The following is a 22,140-nucleotide window of genomic DNA, read 5'->3' as shown; positions in this document are numbered from 1 at the left end:
ATCCTGCACCTCAAAAACATACTGTCTTCAAGAAGGGGTCTTAGCATCTTCCAATGTCTTCCTCAATCTCTACAGAGAATGAATGTTTCCACTTATAAAATTTCACATCTTTGATTAGGTTTATTTCTAGTTTTTTTGGGGGGTATGGGAATGTGCCTGTGTTATCAGTGTGTTTGTTGTTGGTATATAGAAAAACTGCTGATTTTCGTAAGTTGATTTTATATACTAGAATATGGCCAAAAAGATTGGTCATGACTAGAAGCTTTCTTGTAGAATTTTTGAAATACACACACATATACACACACATCATAGATAGATAGATAGATAGATAGATAGATAGATAGATAGATAGATATAGATATATGTAATAGCACCTGCTAATAGGTATAATTTGACTTCTTTTCATATTTTGATCTCTGATTCCTTCTCCTGCTCTAACTAGCAATTCAAGAACTATATTGAAAATGAGTAGGGATGATGAACAGTACTTTCTCCTTCCTGATTTTTAATGGGACTGCTTTGTGTTTTTCTCTATTGAGGAAAAAAGCTGTGGGTTTATCCTATGTTAGGGTCTGTTTACCTCAGTCCTGCTCTCTCTAGGTCTTGTATCATGAAGGCAGGTTAGATTCTGTCTCATAACATTCCAACACCTATTGAGATGATCATTTACGTTTTGTATTTAACTTTATTTATATAATTTTTTACATGAATCAAATTATTGTGTCAAGCCATTCTTGCATCTTCAAGATAGAGCCAACTTGACCATGCTGAATAACATTTGTGATATGTGTTGTATTTGGTTTGAAAGTGTTTCACTTGGGTTTTTACATCTACATTTCTCCGAGACTTTTCTAAGTAGCTCCTTTTTTTGTTTTTAACCTGGCTTTGGTATTAAACTAATGCTGCCTTTGTAGAAAGAGTTCCAAAGCACTCTTGTGTCTACTTTTATAAGTTAATTTAAGAAGTATTGGTTGTATATCTTCCTCGAAAGTCTTGAAAAATGCTGTAGCTACTCTATCTGGACCTAGACTTTTTTCAGACAGAAGACATTTTTTTAATTCAATCTCCTTATTTGTTAAGGGTCTTTTTGTTTGAGTTGTTCATCTCTTCTTTGTTTAACTTTAGTGGGTTACTACTAGTGCACAGATTTGCCTGTTTCCTTTATATTTTTTGACTCAGTGGAGTACAGATTAAAAAAAATTATTTAGAGTATCCTGAATTTCTTTAACAACTATTGTAATGATTCTTCATTTCTGATATGGCCCATTTGGGTAATCTCTTCATTTCTTTTGGTTAGTTGAGCCAAGGGCTTGTCAATTGATGTTTATCTTCTCAAAGAACTACATCTTTTGTACTATTTTTTTCTATTTCATTAGTTTCTGCTCTGCATTTAATTATTTCTTGCTATTTATTGAATTTGGTTCTGGTTTGTACATGTTTATTCAAATTTTTGAAATGCATCATTAAAATATTTACTTGTACTCTTTCAGATCTTTAGACGTATGAACTTAAATTATTAATTTCCCCCTAACTGCTGCTTTTAATGTATTCCATATGTTTGGCTTTATTGTTTTTTTACTTCCAGGAAATTTTAACATTTCATTATTAATTTCTTCCTTGGCTTACTTGTCATTCTCTGAATGATTGTTTAATCCCCACAAGTCTGTGTAATTTCCAGAGATTCATTTGCTGTTGGTGTTTTGCTTATTTTTGTACTGTGATCAGATAGGATGTGTGGAGGTATTTAATTTTCCTGAATTTGTTAAGATTTGTTTTGTGCCCTATTGTGCACCCTATTTTAGAGAGTAACATCCATGAACTACAAAATAAAATGTTAATTTTTTTACTGTTTGGGTAAAACATCCTATAGATGTCTGTCAGGTTCATTCAATATATTATATATAATATATTTTGATACCAAGTTTAATATCTTTCTTCCTAAAGGCCTTGAACTTTTAATGATTTAATGCTTAGAAATGCAATCACATTATTTTGCCTTTATACAATAGACATTAAATACTACAACTTCTCCATAAACACTCTACTTCATTTCTTCCGGGTCTTCCTCTTGGACTTCATTGTTCCCCATCTGCCATCGGAAGTCACTCTTTCTAATCCCACTTACCAAGTGCTACCCCATTGTTCACTGCTAATAGCTCCCTTTGGGTATTTTGTAAAAGCCCCATTCTTGATTTCATTATAGCCTGCCTTTCTCTTTTAATTTCTCCATGAATTTAGCACTAATTTACAGTCTTTTTTTTCTGGAAGTAGTAAATGTGGATTGCTGGCATTGCTCTCTGAGAATTGTTTCTGTTTGTTTTAATATTTTACTACTATAATCAATGTAACAGGAAACTTAATCTGTAGAAAGACCCAGAGGCCTAATTTCAATGTGTTTGCTAAAGAAATGATTTAGGTCTTTCTTTGCAAGAAATTGAATTTACACCTGAGATCTCTTTAAACTCTGTTATTGGCTTGCACTTTGGGATTGTTTGTTAGCTAGAATGTACCCAGATCTTAAACCCTAGTTGAAGCTCATTTCTGGGGAATCTGAAGACACAGTAGGCAGGCTGAGAAAATAAAATGTTTTCCAAGCTTGAGTGTCCCTGATATATGTGAAAACCCCTTTGCTCATGCTCCAAGTCTCTCTGTATAAGGGGTCAGGGGCTCCTTCAGTCCTACACACTGGAAGGTCAGCCAGAGTAAGTGTGCTTTCATGGGTGTGCACTGGGCAGCAGGGCTTGTGATGACTTCTTTCTTGTGTGGGCTGCTGAGAAATTTTCTTTCTTCATTTTTAGTCCATTCATGTGTGAAGTTAATGTTATAAATGATGTTATTATTACAACCTTAGGTTTGATGTTAAAGATCTGGTTGTTCTTTATCTAAAAATTAGTTGCTAAAAAGTTTCCTCCCAATCTGATAAATAAGTTTGCTTCAGCAGAACTGACCAGTGATGATGTACGCAGAGTGTCTTTAATTGCTGAGAAAAAAAAATATCTCCACTTTGTTATATGTCTATAAATTCATTGTTTGGAATTCCTCATAAAGCCAAGAAATAATTCCTTTGCAGTCCGGAGTGGACAAGGACTTTGTACAATTAGACATTTCAGCTAATCTACATCTCCACACGTACATTGCATGACAGGGCTTTTATGAGCCTTGATGCTGCACAACAAAAACCCGCCTTTCTCTTTGTTTCCTCTTTCTGTGATTCATTTTTTCTTGTCAAAATCAATTTACGAAATAGAGCATCTCAAATGGCTTAGTGGAGCGATAGTACAAAATTTATAGACATTCTAATGTAAAAGGGAAAAACTTTTAAAGATATTTTAAAGCTCTATGAATAAAAGTTCTTTTTTTAAAAAAAAACACTGAAAGAAAAAGCATTATGTCTAAGTTGATAAGGGGAAGTGATTCCATGGCAACCTGAGATTTAGCTACTTTTGCAGAATAAGCCATCCATGGTCCTTTAAAGATCGTTTTAAATACTTAGAGTCAAAATTTTATCTTCTCATCCTTCATGAGTTATCAAGGATAATAAGTAGCCTCATTTCATTGCAGGCAAGATGTGATCTAATTAAGTTTCATATTTTATTGATATGCATGATGCTGCATATCAACAAGCTGAGTTCAGAAGCAGGTCAAAAATACTTATTTTTTTTTTTTTTTAGCAGTGAAGCTTCAAGTACAAGAACACTTATTGATTTATTTGTGCTATAATGTCAGGTTAGAATAACATGAAGTATGGCACATTAATTAAATTGTGGCAGTAACACAATGACTGCGCCACAAACTGTTATTCTGGGGGTGTCTTTGGGGAACTCCATAGTGTCTTACTATGGCAGTCTGTATTCCCAGTAAGAAACTCTCTGGGTAGGTTGTCCACTGACCACCCCAAACCTTTGCATTGACTGTCACTCAGATGTATTTGAGAAACAACTATGGTATCCAAACTCATTTGCCAAGAAAAAGTTCCTGTTGGCTACACCTGCACTTCATTTTCCCTAACATCGTCTCCTCTAACTTAGTAAATAATGAAAGAATTGAGAGAAAAAAATCTGAGATAGCTTAAAACTTATTTACAAAGTCAATAACAACAAAAATGTTCATTAAATATATTCTAATAAAACTTATGTTAAATCTCCAGGCAGCTCAGATGTGCGGTAGTTGTCAAATTTAAAGACATCCAAGAGGCAAAAAAAAGAGAGGGTTTTTTTTTTCTCAGCAATTAAAGACACTCTGCGTACATCATCACTGGTCAGTTCTGCTGAAGCAAACTTATTTATCAGATTGGGAGGAAACTTTTTAGCAACTAATTTTTAGATAAAAAATACTTTGGTGTGGATCGCTTGTTGGATGTATGCAGTGATTAAAAATTGTCCGAGAGTCACGGAGATGGCTCAGTATGTAAGGACAATCGCCAGGTAGTCATAGAAACCTGACTTTCATCTCCACAATCCACAGTCCAGAGAACGGACTCTGCAAAGCTGTCCTCTGACCCACAAATGTGTCTCTTGATACATGTGCCCATGTACACACACACACACACAAAATAAATAAATAAATAGCCAAACAAACACACAAACAAACAAATGGAACACTCCTTGTAGGGGTTATTTGTCCTTATTTATTTCAATAATTTAAGTTTTGGAGTATGTTAGAATTGAAAAAATCCTCTCAAGTGTGTAGTTTTGTTTAAGATTTACATGTGGATATCTTTGTATAAAAGAGACTCCTGGAGAGTTAGTCTGAGGTAGGTGGAGTCTGAATCACTTTCTGTTTCTTTGGGGAATTTTGAATTTTAATTGTGGGTCACTGAACTCAAGTCCTTTCAAGTGTGGATGAAATAAAACCAGACAGGTGTTTTTAACAATTAATCCAACACTGTGCTATACAGATAATCACTACAGTGCCTGAGGAGAATTAGATATTCTAATGGCATGGGAGACATGATGAGGGCCTCAAGGAAAGAATTAACAACAACATGGATTATGAATGGCATGTTAGAAAACCGTTGAGAGGACAAAAATAGAGTCCTGCTTCAGACGGAAGTTTTATACAACATTATCATTAATTATCATTATCTCTGTATTGAAGAATCCCAAATGAACTATTCCAGGCTAGCAATTTAGTGTTCTACTGTGTTCTAAACATGGCTTTCTGAAGGATACTGAGAGCCTCAAAGGGCTCATTTTAATGAATATATTGTTTGAAGTGCCTGGGTCAAGGAACTTACCGCCAAACCCGATGACTTAAGTTCTATTCTGGCATCCACCTGATGGAAGGAAAGAGCCAACTCACTCAAGCAAGCTGTTCTTTGGCCTCCATGCAACTGTGCATGGGCATGTATACTGTAATGTGGATGTGCACACATGCAGATAAATAAATAAATTACAACACTAAAAATAGCTTTAAAATGGCTTTAATGTCACAAAGTGACAGGTTTTATTGTGGCATTTTTTCTCATTCATATTCGTGTGTGTGTGTGTGTGTGTGTATGCGTGTGCATGTGTGTGTGTGACAGAGAGAGAAAGAGAGAGACTTATTCATTATTAGTCCTCCACTGACGTTTTTTTAAATCAACCACATTAAATTTTTTATTATTCACTTTTGTAAAAATAACCATACATATTAATTTTTAAAAGTATTAATTCACAGAAAAGTTTAAAACACATTTTAAGAAAAATTACAAAGACATTTTCACAGGGAAAACTTCATGAGAAAAGTGACATGTTCTTTCATTTTTTCAAAGATCATCACTGTTCAGTTTTAAGGAACTCAATTAGCTTTTTATATTTGCTTCAGCAATAGGATGTAAATGGATAAAACCCTATCTTACCCCAATTTACAGTTAGTAAGAGAGAATACTCTTCATTGCTGCACCCAGACTCCACAGCAGCAGATTCAAAAAGCTCCAGATTTGACGAGAGCACCTTCTTTTATTCCGGGCTGATCCTATGTTTGCACCCATGATTAACTCCATAGCATCATACAGGCCACTTACAAAATACTGTTGGAACAAGCTACATTAATCTTCTAAATATTGGCATGCTTCGTCACAGTCCCCCAAGATCACATAAATGAATCTCTCTTGCTCCAATCAGAAAAGTTTTTGGGCCGGGCGGTGGTGGCGCAAGTCTTTAATCCCAGCACTTGGGAGGCATAGGCAGATGGATCTCTGTGAGTTCGAGACCAGCCTAGTCTACAAGAGCTAGCTCCAGGACAGGCTCTAAAGCTGAAGAGAAACCCTGTCTCAAAAAAAAAAAAAAAAAAAAAAAAAAAAAAAAAAAAAAAAAAAACCAAAAAAAAAAAAAAGAAAAAAGAAAAGTTTTTGGAAGCTTTGTGGGTCTTGGGAAGCATGTGTTTCTTCCAAAAATTCTATCTTTCCATAAAAATGCAAGATTTCTCAGTGACAATGAAGATTATTAGTTTTCCCTAAAATAACAGGTGCACTTCAAGGTTTCTCAAGAAAATGTCTCTAGGAACTCATCTTCATGACCATAGATGTGTCTGCTCATAGTCCTTTTGAATGCATCTTGAAAACGGTCTGGTGATTTCTTTAGCTAACACACGCTGAACTTTACATGTGGACTTCCTTAGACAGCTATTGACCTTTCAGCAGTAGACAGGCAGTATGCACGCTGACACATAGAATGTGAGCAGGTCAGACAGAATCAGACTGGAGTAATTAGATCAGCAGAACCTGACCAATATGAAACAACAATGTTCAAACACAGGACATCATCCTTTGTGGGCAGGGAGTGATTGGGCTGGTCCTGATGTCGCTACCACTACTACCTGCAAGCAGAGGCTTCCCAGGCTACAGCAGGAGAGAGTTCAGCTGGACCAGAGACTTCCAGACCTTAGGAAATGGCAAGTAGGGCTCAGCGGGGCTAATGTAAGGTGATAGGAGTTTGGAAGCAGACAGTGGAAACAGCCCATAGAGAGGGCTGTGCAGGAGGCCCCTACTCAAAACAAATGAAGTACCCTGAGGGTCTGAGGAGCCAATGAGTTCACTCCGGCAGAGAATAGTTTGTGTCCCTTCCAGCAAGAGCGATAAATCTTCATTACCCCCCCCCCCACCCCAAAGCATCAGGTATCTGGGTACCAGAGGCAAAATTATCCCTGCATCACAGACTATACTAGCACTTCCACACAAATTTAATATTAAGTTTTAAAAGAATCATCCTGTTTTTATGTCATAAAACTGTATCTCCAAGCAAAACTACAGAATAGCCATAGATGTAAAACACCTAGAATTCATATCATGCAGCAAATTAAAAATGACCCAGCATGCAAAGAAGGAACTTTTCCCTCATAAACAGGAGAAGCATCTGTTGTAAAGGACTTGATGCCAGCATGTGTAGAGATCCAGCTGATACAGTAAGAAATCAAATGATATAACTAAAATGTCAGGTAAGGAATTTAAATAGATGTCACCAAACAAAACCTGCAGAACACGAGTAAGCAAGGAAAGTGTTGTCGATGCTATGATCATTTGGGGAATAAAAATGAAAACCACTACATACACAGTCCCTATAAGGGCTGAAATGGGCAACGCTGTTATTCAGCAGATGGTAGATGCTTTACTCTCTATTGCTTTTATACCATAGTACGATTATTTGTAGATTGCTGTGTTAGGAAAATTGTCTTTTCTTTATAGAGCCCTTGGCCATTGGTCTAGGACACCCTTCCCCACCAGGCTTCATATTGTCTGCTTCCCATCACCAGATTTGCTAATTCATTGCTGTCTCTTCCCTTGCCTTCATAAAAAAAAATAGTTCTATTCCTACTCTCTGTTTTAAAGATTGTACCATTGCCACCATGGCTTCAAGCTGTCACACGGACTATACTCTCTTCGAGCTCAGCTGTACCTCTGCCTCATAAATATCCAGTCTCTCATCTGTGGACCGAGACCTGCATCTGTCCTTTCATGATCTGCTCTCAATATCTTCCAGTCAGTAGCCTGGATCTTTCCTCATTGTGTTTCTTAGAAGATCACCAGGAGAGGTGATTCTCCACCGCCTGTGGGATACACTTAAAGTCCTCTAGAGTAGTAAGAGAAGGCCCCTTTATCTAATTCTACCTGAAATGTCTCTAATTAGCAACAGGACTTAGAGACCCTACATTGATTTCCCCCCATTAATTTAAACAATAATTAGTTGATTCTAACGATAAAGGTATAATGATAACCTAGTACATTTAAGAAAAAGGCTGGCAGTACTGTTTTAACTTTCTAGAATTTGTCAAAGTCTGAAAAATTATTATGTGCCAACTTTAACATTTAGGGATTGGATATCTGCCTTTTTCTTTCTCTAAGAAACTAATGGTTCATTATTATTTTAGAATTCCAATTAAAATGATGGATTGTTTGAAATATATATTACTCAAAAAGTATGAATTATGAATGTGAGTTCAGGTATCTGATCCTTTACATAAGGAATTTCTTTGTCCTAAAGTGCTTCTCTGGTTTATATAACTGAATAAATAGTTGGACGTTTTTTATGAGGTTGTAGGGGCCCAGGTTTCAGGGTCCTCAGTTTTTGATGCATATTCTAATTCTTTAAAGATTTTTTATTTGAATCAATTTACCATTTAATAAATTTCTATTTTGTTTTATTTTATTGTCTACTTTCTCTTATTTTCTTTCTTCTTGGTCATTCTTATATCTATTGAAAGTGAAGCAGTAGACTTCTGTATTAAAGACATCACCCCCAGGCTTTCCTGAACATCAGCTCAAATTTCAAAGTGAAGAACCTCTAAAGAGGCAATCCTTGATATGTACAGGGAGTTGATTCCTAAAGCCCAGAATTATTAAAATTGGAAGAAGCCCACACCCCTTATATAAATGATGCAGGTCTGACACGCACCTCCCAAATAATTTTTCCCCAGTCCTCTAGAGTCCAACTCTTAGAACAGTACTGTAGACTCAAGGTAGCATATTATCTCTCTTATGTAGTTGATTTCTTCATTTTGTTTTCTAATAGTCATTGATGAATTTCTATGGAGCAAGCACTGTTAGAGGAACTTTAGCAAGGCCGCCATCATTTACTGGTTATGACTCCACATTTATCATAAATTGTTGTTCTAAGTAGTGACAGCCAATCAGAAAACACACAGCCACTCTCCTAGAATGCTTTGCCAAATGCTAGGCAGTTCAATGGGGACTAATGAGCATGCTTACACACAGACTGTCACCTCTACATAAATCAGCGATCCTAGCTAGAATGTCAGCCGAATGTTAATTAGGGTAGACTCTTATGCTATGGCCCTAACTGATGCCTAAGACACTGCCTCTGGAGTTTGAGGTCACTTGTTGTTTGTAATGCCTGTAAAAGGGTTGTGTCTTTGAGACTATCGGATCATCCTTGTGATAACTCTACCAACATGGGATGGAGACAGTTGTAATCATATGTCTCTAGACATTGACTAGCTTGCCTGTCTGGTTCCAGAAATAACCAGCTGTGTGACCGTGGGGTTGTGAATCAACGGCTCAGAACCTTATGATCCTGTTTAGAGCTGGAATGCTTCTCCCTTTCCTTGTTTTCCCTACCAGACCTGTTACTAGCTTTGTTTTTCTCCCAGCAGTTGGCCTAAGCTGTATCCTCTCTTTACTCATGTTCTTGCTCTGCCCTGTGTTTGATGGCAAACCTGAGGAAGCAAAGCTTATAGAAATATTCCTAGCATCCAGAATAATTCATGATACAGAGATGGTTGAAAATGTTGATTAAACAATAAATTTCTTAATCTATACATGGAAGGCATTATTATATACCCTGTAGAGTTGGTAGAATATAAATAATAAATCAAAAACTATATTGACATATAATAAATATTCTGCCACTGTTATTAATATTCCTGAAAAGATTGTTTATAAAATTTTTAGATAAGACTCCAGTATAAAATTCTCTTTCTTCAGGAGAATGAAGTCTTCATTATGAGGCCATTCTAGCTTGCTGATAGTGCAAGTGATTATTTTGGTGACACACAATACTTTTCCTAAAAGTTATTGTCAATCCTCAGTTGCTATTACACCTATTATGAGCACCCAGGTTTGAACACTCACACATCCCAAAGGCCACAGAGAAGTACTGGCCACTACTGCTTATTGTCTCTTCTAACTTTGAGAAATTAGAAAACATACCAGACTTCACAGGTTGCATTACTTAATATTTATGTCTAGTATGTTTTGTCTAGAAGGAATATATAGAGTTTTATTCAAATGAAGCAAATTGCTTCTTTCCCAGTAGCAGTTGCATCTGGGGAAGTCCCAGTATTCTGAATTGTTACTGGTTAGATTTTAATTTGTTAGCAGGAGCTTTGACTTCCTAGGGCTTCTACTAGTTTGATTTGTCTCATGAGCCCCTGCTGGTCCATGCTGTGGGTCTGGGGTTTCTTTATTTTTGGAATGCCAATCTTTAAATTATGTTTACAATTATGTATTGGGCTCTATTTTCTCTGTTTGGGCATCTGTGTTCATCTAATTTCTGATTAATATCAGACTTTCAGAACTGTTTAAAGTTTGTTCTAACTCAGTGAAACATGTTAATATCTAGTGCTCTAAAGCAATTAATTTCCTTAGCTAATCTATTATATCTTGCTTGCATATTGTGGAAGGCAATAGATGCATAGATTTTGTCTTAGTCAAAAGGTAAGGTAGAATGGTAAGGTAGAATGACTTGTTTTACAGTGTATTAAGTAAAGTCACCCTCTTGATTCTTTCACCAATTAAATCCATTGTTTCATTCAGCTTCGCACTATTTGAATGCGGAGACGGAGATGGCAGAGGCATGAGAGTACTCAGGAAACGGATTGAAATTGTGAGAGAACTAAAGGCTCGTTTTATTTGTTTTAAACAAGACCAGAATTTTTAGGAGTCTGGAAATTTGGAAGTTTTTTGCCCTAACTCTTCAACTTTCATAAAACAGAGCAAGACGAGGCAAAGAGCAATGGTTCCTTCTCAGAAGGGGCTGCCGTCTGCCCCATCACCTCCTTTCTTGGCTCTTCCAATCCTCATCCTCATTCCCTGTCTGGATGTGATTGATGGAAAGCTCCCGGGTGGTCCTAGCTTCTCAAGACCCATAGTTGGAGTAGAAGCAGAGATTATTTTCTTATAGATTCCTACCAAGGCTGCGTGTTTTAGTATTATAATAACTTTTGGGGAAAGACTAAGATTGGTACTGCACAAAGGAAAACGTGAACAAAGTGAAAGTAGTTTTTTTTTTTTCTTTTTCTGTCAAAAGGGTGTATCAGAAACCAAACTGGACTAGCAAGCGCAATGGACCAAAATGGCCTCATCTATTCCCACCAGCATAGGTGGTGGCTGTGTGTCACTGCACTTCTGGTAGCTCGACTTCACAGTCTGATGAGCTGGGGCAATCAGTACGGGGCAGGTGCAGGATTTGGTACCTTGGGCTGCCTACCTTTGGTAGGAAACAAGAACAGTGGCAGCCAGTTGTTCCTCATAATTACCACAGCCTGCCTTTGGAAACTCTAGAGTACCTCAGCACCTGTGAGAAGTAGCATGTGACCTTTCCTCACAACTTTTTTTTTATATGATAACTTTGTAAAGCTTTACGTAAGACTCTCTGGACCTTGCCTTCTGCCCTTTTCACCTGCCAGGTAATGAGGACAAAATTCTACCTCTAGTCTAGCCCTGGGTATTGTCGACTTTTCTTCATCTTCATTCCCTTTAGCCAGAAGACCACCAAGAACATACCTAGCCTTGATTATTTGGATGTTATATTTATCTTAATGAAGAAAATGCACCATAGAGAACCATGAGTTGTCTCACTACAAATGTATTAGAAAAGAACATCACATTGGGCTACTGTCGTGTGAACTGCAAGGGAGTCAAGCAGACAGGACTATAACGTGCTTGTGCCAGGAAATGTTACAAATAGCTGGATAGTTGTTCTCCATCGTGGGGTGATTCTTTCCCTGAGTGACATAAACTTACTTCTCCTTAAAAGGCCCCAATGATGACAGGCTGAAATATGACTCCAGCAAAGTTGACCTCTTGGAATCAAGGAGTTTATTGGGCTTATAGGGCATAAGCAAGGGCTATTTACAGGAACATGGGGACTCCAAAATAACATCATTGGAAAGTCTTTGATCCGTATGGGTGATGGCTTCACCATAGCCAAGCTAGTAGAGTTTCCCTTTCAGTTAACATTTGCCAGCCTGTATAGTCTAGCACCTCTCGAGACCCACATGTCACAAGCAATTAGTGCAGAACTGCATACAAATGAGTGGAAGGTGCAGAGGGAGTGGCCTGAATCTCAGATGAGAGTTCAGTGGTCTTCCCAAACCCTCTTCTCTGAGGCTAGCTTTAGTGATGGTCAAGATGTTTTCTGGTAAGCGGGCACATACCTGATTAAGACGACAGCTGATTTGCTTAGAGAACTGCATTCTATAACACTCTAGGCAGGCAGAAAGCACAGACAGGAAAGAAGCAACATCTTTAGTCCCAGTAGCCTTGAGTTCAGATCTTATACCTGGGCTCCCAAACTCAGAAGTTTATAGCTCTAAGCCTTAAGCACTAGATTCATAGGCTTTAATCTTTCAAGGTCAGAGACATTGGTTTAGATTACAAGGCAGGCTTATTGTTCTGGGCTGATGCTGAGGACACTTAGCAACTAAGAGTTCAAGCTACTGAATTTTGGTTGCCAAGACCGTGAGCTCTTTGAATCCTTGGTAACTCTCTAAGACTTCCAATTTTGGGGAAAATTAGTCTTTGTGGTCATAGATCCTGTCTTAGGATGCTCACAGTCGCTGCTTCTCAATACAGTCATAGTTCTTAGTAGTCTTAGCTTCTGGCCTTAACCACTCTGGTGCTCTTACAGTGTCTCCTCTTTCTCTGAGCTCTGGATATTATGCTCTTCAATCTGGGTTGTTCTCTGAAAATTTTTTCTTCCTTGCCAATGCTGCCAATTCTGAGGAGAACACTCTGACAGGGGACTTCTTTGCCTTGTTCATGATAAGACCAGTAGGCAAAACTTACCATTCTCAACCTGTGAGTCATGACCCCTTTGGGGGTCAAATGACCTTTCCACAGGTGTCGCCTAAGGCCCTTGGAAAACACAGATGTTTGCATTACAATTCATGACAGTAACAATAAAAATAATTTTATTGTTGGGTCACCACAACATGAGGAACTGTGTTAAAGGTTCACAGCATTAGGAATGTTGAGAACCACTGCTTTAGGAGGAGACTTTAATAGGACTTGTTCCAGTGCCGGCAATAGGGATGACATCACTGTGTAAGAGAGAGGCCTTGAAGACTAATAGGCTCCTTTTACAGCTAGGAAAGATCCAGGACACATCTGTGCTCCAATTATAACTCCACCAATCACAGCATGGCTAACACTTTAATCATTACAGACCCTATACCAATCATCAGCCTCCTATAAGCCCATTTTTTTTTCTGTTGATCATATACTGTCTGCTAATTCACTAGGGGAGGTGTTCTCCGTCTTCCTTACCTGACTAGGACATGCCGTGCTCTGACATGATCCAGAGCAGCTGGGGCCAGGAAACTTTGGAACAGCTCCAGATGACATCATCTAGTAGTGGTCAGCAGAGCATGGAGAGCTCGGAGGCATTGTCTAGGCACTGAAGGCAGGAGTTCGCATGTATGATTAAAGTCCTATCTCTTACTAAAGTGACATTATCATTGGAGACTCCTCTATAAGCATCATTGAAATGTTCAAAGCAGCTAGGTGACCAAGGTGACCATATATAGCAGGTCACCTAGAGAGGGGTAGCTAGCTGAAAGTTCCACATTCAGTAACTGGCATAAGGGAAGGATCTGTTAGCTGCTGTTCAGGGGACCAGCCAGATGCCTGCTGGCAAGAGTTTTGCTTATTCCCAGGAAAAGTGAACTTTAAAGGATGCCTGCAATGCAGAGACATCATCCCCAACACTATTCCTAACAGCATCTATCAGGGTTTAACTCTCAGCTAAAGACCTACAAGAAGAGTTGGGTCTCTCTAATCTGTCATTTTTATGATCTATAGATTAGCAACTGTTGTAGTTTGCTTGGACTGAGGTAGGGTGGAGGGTTTCCTGGCCCATGGTATTATCGGTACTAAAGTCAGAAAAACCCTAGGCAAATTGGGAAGATTGACTGGTCCTATCTGAAGGTAGAAGAAAGGACATTATTGCTTTAATTGAAATGAAGGAGTTGTTGCTCATACCAGCCAAGATTGGGGAGGGTCAATCATCTTCAATGAGTTGATTCTGCTCACATTTGCAGCTTGATCTTGCCTCTGACGACACAGATAGCAGAAGAGCCTTGTCTGGCGACATGAAAGGGTTGTTCCTCATGCAAGGCTCCCTCCTAGAAAGTCAAACTCTTTCTACTTGCCCAGGCCAGTTTCTGTAGCAACTCCTTTTCCTTTGTAATTCTCTTTGAACTGACCCTAAAAGTTACAGATGTCACCCATTCTGAGAATCTTAATTTCATCTCTATGGTTGGAAACACTTTGGGTTTTAAGACAATGAGTAGTTTGAAAAAATAAAGTTATTATTTACCACATTCTTTTACTTTCAATTGAGAACAATGTTTGAATAATTGAGAGTAAATGCTGTTACTAAGTGTTAACTAGACAAAAACCAGTCACTTCACCCCTCCTTATGCTCTGAAAATCATATAAATATGTTTCCTTGTTCCTAGAAGTTCCATAAAGAAATCATTTGAATTGAATCACTTCTGTTCATAGGACACTTAAACATTTTGATGAGCACCCTTATTTTTACTATTTTATTTACATATGTGTATGTATATATGTAAGTATATGCACATGTGTATGAGTGTCTAAGGAGGCCAGAAGAAGCCAGATTCCCTGGAGCTGGAGCTATAGACAGTTATGAGCTGCGTGATATGGGTGCTGGAACTGAACATGGGTCCTCTGAAAGAGCATTAAGGACTCTGACTTGCTAAGTCACACAGTCAGCCCCGTATTTTACTATTAAACTTAGCATCTATTGTTATTTTACTTAATAGTTGTTCCATAATAATATTTTAGCCCAGCCTGCTCTGTAACTCATGTAACACAAACTGGACTTGAAATTTTAGCATACATACCTTTTTCTCCTTGCAAATACTGGGATTACAGGCATAATAATCATTCCTAGCTTATAATTAGTATTTAAAATTAGAATGTTTATCTATAAGTTAGTATACTGACTTAGATCCTTCAAACTGAATTTTTTCTTTATAATTTTCAAGGTAAATAAAATTTTTAATATTCCACTGGTTTATTAATGGCAGTAGAAAAAATGTGATATTTGGAATTTCTGTGAACATTTAACCAGCAGATGAACATATAATCATATAACTGATGTGGCTTAGTCATAAGTGCTATAATAGTATTTAGTCAAGAAATATTATTTGAATGATAAGATGCTTATTTCAACTATCCTAGACTCAGTTTCTGCACTTATGAAATCTTTTCCACAGCAATTGGGGGTTTTTTGGTAGTAGATAGAATGAAAATAATCTGTTTTCTTGCTATTTTCCTCAGGTTCTGAAGACTACCTTGAGGTCAGCATTCCAAAAGACCAAAGAACAAAATATTCTGAGCAAAGTAGACAAAAGGGAGCTGAAGACCAAGAAGCTTCCAGAGTGTCTGTACCTCTGGCCCTGGTGCTCCCTGGGGAAATTCCATGTGAGGTCAGTGATGACGGCCTTTATTACAGGCCCTTTTGTTTTCATAGACACTAAATTTCACTGCAATGTAATTTGCACAATTAACCTAGCATTTTGGTTTATTCTTTTTCACAACTACAATGTCAGAATCTAGAATAATATTAGGCACCCAGTAGGCATTTAATATATCTTTGCTGACTAATTGGACATTGGAGAATCTCCAAATGTTTATTTTTATCAAATGTGATTGACATTTAAAATGATATATGCATAATTCATATATTAAGCTACTTTTAATAACTTGATTTCACAATAAGCAAATAAATATTTTATTTTCCAAAAGAGAGACCCGCTGTTGAATAGAACTTAAAATCACTTATTTTTGACTACCATTTAAAAATTATGAATGTATTGTTGAATGATGACATCATTGAAGATGGAAGAATTAATTCCCATGAATAGAAATACAATTAGAAGAAGGATTTGAGGAAAGTAACAATATAGAAGCATTCTTGCATTTCTTCTCCTATGTCTTTCTTGGATTGATCTCTTTAAATAAACCACTGGAAGGGGTTGAGTCTTGGTGCTATTCCTCAAGGTCTATGGTGTCCTTGAGTGATAAGGGCAAATGTATAAAAAGAACCCCAAGGGACATGCATGAAAAGTCCTTCTGGAAGAAGCTGGCAGATTTACATGACCTGACATCAGGAGGTCTCTGATGGCTGCTGATGCTAGGTCCCCAACCCTGTGGTCAGAGAAGCTGAACATTCTGTAGGGTTTCTCAAGTTTGCATCCCTTCCTTCTACCCTGTAGACTGTTGGAACAGCTCCTTTAAGTCACTTCACTGCCAGTGCTAGAGGAATACCACTCAGACACTACCACAGAAGTGCCAGAAATTTGAACTGTGTATATTTGAGATACCAGGCACAGATGCCCAGGCAAAGACAAATTGCCGCATGGGAAAAGGAATAGGTAGCTTAAGTTGGGAAGAGAAAAGCTAAGAGCCAAAGATGTCAGCTCCTACGGTGTCAGAAATAATGGAAGAAATGGGAAAGAACTGTAATAAAAGCAATGTGATCTAGTCTGAAAGAGATGAAATCAAAGTAGGAAATAAAATAACTCGAAGAACAAAAATAGCTTCCTGGGAGTTATGCAGTGAGTCTAAATAGCTACTTTTAAAAATATCTGCAACAGTAAAATTTGAGTATTATAAAACCCTCCCCTTATTACTCACACACAAAATTGAAGTCCAGTAGCAAGCTTTGGCTGTCCTTAGGCAGACATACCCTATGCAGATGGCAAGGCAGGGCTTCTTTCTTTTTTTAAAAAAAAATTATGGATATAGGTAGAATTTTTCAAGCATTATAAAGTTAAATTATTTCAATATCAAATCTATCTTCAGAACCCTACTATATATTTAAAAAACTAGACGTCAAAAGATCATATAAAACATCTTAAATCCAGCATTATGCTCCAACATTTCAGAATAATCTCATCCTTTGGACCAAAAATAGTTATCCCAGACAAATCTTGGGCTCTCAGTAAGTAGATCTTAGTACAGTCTGAATCCATATACTGGTGTCAGGCACCGCAGAAAAAGACCATTTGGTTCCAGCTGAGTGAAAATTGCGTTTCTGGTTTCCCTAGAGAATGTTCAGTATATGCCAATTGTCTGAAATGACAGCCTTTGAACTCCACCATATTTCTGAGAAGTCTTCTAGATAGTGGGTGGGCAAAGACCAGAGAGCAATGCCCCTTCTCCCGAATAAGTAACAAAAGAGGTGTCTATGGAATCCTAAAAGTTCCATAGCTTATCAGCGCCAGCTCTGACTTTTCCTAGGCAGTTGGGAGCGGGCCTTCTTCACAGCTAGCACTGTTGATACCCAAGTAGCAGTTTTGGGTTTCCATCATGCTAACGGGACCATGTGTTCAGTGGGGGCCACAGTCTTCCTTCCCTATGATGAGAGTACCTTTGCCCCCTCCCTCATTGTTCCTTGCTGTACAATTGCTGCATCTTCCTCTCACTGTCTGCTCTTGTTCTGCAGAAGCAGCTTTTGTCCATCACTCACTGAGGTGCAGTTTTAAGCTGTTTTCTGTCTGTGATCCATTGAGCTGGGGAGCACTGATCCTTCTGCTGAGTAACCTTTCCCAGGAACTTTCTTTCCCCAGATTATCAAGATTATAAGCCTTGACAATCTTACACTGCTTCAAAAACGGCCAAAAATTATTATTTTTCTCTTTGACATTGATTTGACATTGTTCTGCTTATAAGGGTTATTCCTTAACTGTTTGAGAAATAATTATGTAGGTGTTGTCTGTGTTAGCTTAAACCTGTTTCATCAAAGAGCGAGCCCTTCTTTAAGTTTCTGTGGGATTGCATACTTTATTCTATTTTAGTATTCTAAGCCTGTTTTACTTCTTTATTTTCTGTATACCCTGGATTCTGTATTGTGGAGTGACAAATCATAAACAATATGGTGTTAATTAGGTCTGCCAAAGGTATCCGTTGTTCAAATAGAGCACCAATGCTTACTTACCTTCCTGATAAAATCCACATGGAAGGCATTAGCTCAATGATAGTATCTAGACCAGCATTTCTTGTGTATGCCGTCCACTGCTTCAAAGATGTGACTGTATAAAAGTCTTTGACAAATTCCCATGGAGTAGTGGTTCTCCACTGGGAAAGGCTTTGCCTTTCTTTTATGTCGGGGAGATGTAGGCAAATCTGCAAGCATCTCTGATTATCACAGTTGCTGCTGACATCTAGTTGATAGAAACCTGGAAGCTGCAAGCATTACATAACGCAGAAAGCATACTCGTGACAGTAGCTTATCTCATCCAAAGTAGCAATCCTGCTAACACTAAATCCTGTCCCCGAGTGTGCACCTGCAACAAATGAGCCACCTTCACCTCTCCCTAGTGGCGGCACCAAAAACTCCAGATCCTTCCTGTGGCTTCTGTGACATTGGCGAAGTTGTCCTGTATTTACTCAGTGAAAAGTGTCTGATCTTTAGTCATGAGTCCACCAACGCCTTTCACACATTTTACACAAAGCTTTCAGAAGGACTGCAGTCTGTGCTCCGAATCCTCCCTGCTCCTGCTATTTCTGAGTCCCCATCAAGAATTTGGTGAGGATGTCTCCATTTCCTCAACAGAATCACCACTTTAAGACCGGTTAAGATTCTTTTCTTTATCTTTTTTTTTTTATCTGCGTGGAAGATCCTTTATTTATCACCATCCTTCCTTTTTCCAATTCTTTCTCTGCTATTATGAGACAAACAAGTGTCAAGTGCACAGCAAGTTGCTGGTGCAGCAGGTTTACTAAGTTTCATGAACCTATCTTTCTTGAGCTGGTATCTATAAAGTATAGTTATGAATATGTGAAAATCCCATAAGTCACTGTGCAAAAGCCTTAGTGAGCTATCAGTGACCTACTGGGATCTCAATCTTCTACCTATATTTAAATTTCAGCCCTAAGATGCAAACAAAACCTCACTACATATGTGTTTTTATTATAGGCCAAATTGCACTCTTTTGTTGAAATCTCAAGTTTTGTGAACAATACAGAAACCTTTAAAGTTTATAAGTAGTAATGATCATAAACAATTCTCTCTATTAATTCTTAGATCCCCCAGTAAAGGGGCACAAACAAAGGGGTCAAACAATGAAGCACAAGATGGCAGCTTCATAACTGATGAACATATTTTCATAAAATTTTAATATCCTACAGCTTTTTTCTTGAATCAAGTTTACACATGCTACTTAAGACAGATTTCTCCTGGGTTGGGCTGTTTACTGCAGCGAGATGCAGGAGTATGTAAAGACCCACACAGAGGGTGGTAAGGAATTCAGCCTAGCAGACTGAAATCAATGTTTTTATGTTTTTATAGAAGTATTCCATTTTAATTTGTAGAACATCAGAGAATCTGCCATGTGCATAATGTTCAGAAGATATGAAAATGATATAAAGATTCTTAAATGCTATTAGAGTATTTTGGATGAGGAGAACTAACAAAGAATAGAACACTTGGCTTGGTTATGGCTGGATGCAGATGTAGATGTGACTGTATATTAGTGCTCATTTGAAAGTTCTACAGTTCTTGAAGGTTAAAGTTAGAGGAAAACCTGGCTATGAGGGAGCAGAGGAAAAAAGAGTCTATCAGCAAGGCAACAATCAACTTTAAATGCAAAGCTCCTTGGTTCAAACTAGTTAGCATTTCAAGGCAATGGCAGCAGAACATTAAAGCAAAGGCAGGGTTTTGTAAGCCCCATGTGACTGTGCAGGTCTTCACCCAAGAAACCAGCACAGCGTACAGATGAAGATGCAGGCACTTCATTGAGTGTCTTCTGTTTGGAATTTTTGCTGGAAAGGGTTGAAAGGTGGAGTTCTGCCCTCTATTAAGGAGGGCGTCTGATGCATGAGAAGCAGCATATTTGGGGCTGCTCATGAATGAGAATGAGATGCCTTGGAGAATAAAATTTTTGTTGAGCACACTTTGCTCACCAATTCCATAGAGTCAAACGAGTGGTGACTTAAGCATTGAAAAGGGCTCTAAAGAACTATTAAAAGGCTATTAAAGGCAACTGAGGACCAGACCGAAAATGAAATGTGAAGTCATTGGGGTTGAGGTGACAGATGTGAGGTCATTAAAGCTATGAAGAACAGATTGGACCATGGGATCATATTCCTTATCAGATGACATGGTGCATGCTCCATGGTCAGGAAAAGAGATTCCTTTGAGGTAGGATCTGTTCTCTGTGTATCATTGGTAAAGAGAAATTTAAATCAACCTTGACTAAGTATTTGGGATGTGACTGTGGTGGACAATGGCTGAAGTGGACCTGAGCTTCTGATAAGTGATTGGCAGCATTGACTTTACCACTTCCAGAAAGGCCTTGGTATAATGCATTAATATGTAAATCATAGTATGTGATTATGCTTAGAACAATAACACTAGAGTAAGAAAAAATGAATTAATGACTTTCTAATAAATATAATATCATGAAAGTGTATCAGCGAGTTCCCTATTTACTGACAGGATAAAATTTACTATATCGACAGATTTGAGACATGATATCTGAGACAGTCAAAAAATATTTTACTTTTCACAGAGTCAAGTAGCATAATATAAGGAATAATGAGGATCTGATAGTTAGATAATTCCTAACAATTTTCTAAATATAATCCTAAATTGTGCTGCTTGTGAGCAGCAGTTGAATTGCCTATTTCAGTTCCGCAGGATGTGTGTGCATGTGTGTGTGCGCGTGTGTGCGCATGTGTGTGTGTATGCATGTGTGTGTGTGTGTGTGTGTGTGTGTGTGCATATATATGTGTATCTGTCTTTTTCAGTTAGGGTTCAAGGAAATATTCTTATATAAAAGGTGTTTATCATAATTTCTATAAAGTTGATATCCAATAATGTTTACTAATTCCCAATTAAATGCGCTCTTCCCGATTAACATTTTTTTTCTGGATTTGGTTCCCAAAATGTGGTCTTCATATTTTTACTTCTGTTCACAGCTCAAACTTCTCCAATATAATTAAATACTGAAATTTTTAGTTGCATAACTTTAATCATCTCAGAAACCTTAACAGGCAAAGAAAACCCAAGAGAACTTCTACTATACAAACTGTGGAACTATACAACATTAATATTTTTTATTTTATTTTAATGGTAAGAGATTTTAAAGTGAGATTAGTTAGGTTTTTATACACAGAGAGAAATAGAAAAGTCAGAGTCAAGGTAATGTACTTGGAAAAGGAAATGTTTACTGGCTTACTTACGGCCAATCTATTAGTCTATAAAATGGTTCTGAAACCCTGGAATGGGAGGCTATGTGCAAGAAAGGGTAAAGATAAAGAAAGAAACTGTGTTCTCACTGTTTCTCAGCTGCAAAGCATGGTTTTGGGCTGGATGAGAATGCGAGAGATATCAAAGTACTAGAAGTAAAATTCAGTGAGCATGCATTTATATATTTGTATATTGACATGGTTAAAAATACAAACAAGATAAATTTATTTATCAACAGTCTAAGGTTTTGACCACTAACAAATGTGGTGGGCACTTTGGTGAAGGAAAACTCTTTGGCATGCTTAGCCTATTGCATTTTGTCTTTAACAGAATCCTGGTGAGATATTCATTCTGTTGAAAGATGAGATAATTGGTGAAATTCTGGAAGTTGAATTTATATCGAACAGCAAGTGCCTCAGAGCACGGCCAGCACACTGGAGTAGGAGCGTCTGGTGCATGAAAGCTGCAGGTGAGAAATTTGGGGTTTTAATAATAATAAACCTCTACCCGAGTGCCTTTCCTGTGATTTATGATAAATGGTTTCACTTCCCTCAGAAACTTGAGTTTGTTCTGCAGGTGCTTCCTGTGTTATTTCTCACATGTTCAACATTGTTATTATTAATCTGATTTGCAAAAGTAAGGTTGTTTAAATCCTTAGAACTTGGTTTGTATACCATTTAGGGAAATGGCTGCCAGT

At 37.8% G+C, this 22,140-nt stretch overlaps 1 protein-coding gene across 1 annotated transcript in view; it reads left to right on the top strand.

Moving 5' to 3' along the window:
- Positions 1 to 22,140, top strand: part of Bank1 (B cell scaffold protein with ankyrin repeats 1) — a 224,171-nt gene that overhangs the window by 42,206 nt on the left and 159,825 nt on the right. Inside the window, 2 exon segments of the mRNA XM_038311587.1 lie at positions 15,527 to 15,675; positions 21,774 to 21,912. Of these exon segments, the coding sequence (XP_038167515.1) occupies positions 15,527 to 15,675; positions 21,774 to 21,912 (288 nt within the window).

Source organism: Arvicola amphibius, chromosome 14, assembly GCF_903992535.2.
Source record: "Arvicola amphibius chromosome 14, mArvAmp1.2, whole genome shotgun sequence".
NCBI lineage: Eukaryota > Metazoa > Chordata > Mammalia > Rodentia > Cricetidae > Arvicola > Arvicola amphibius.
Note: the sequence above shows the minus strand (reverse complement) of the source record. Positions and strands in the feature narration are given on the sequence as shown.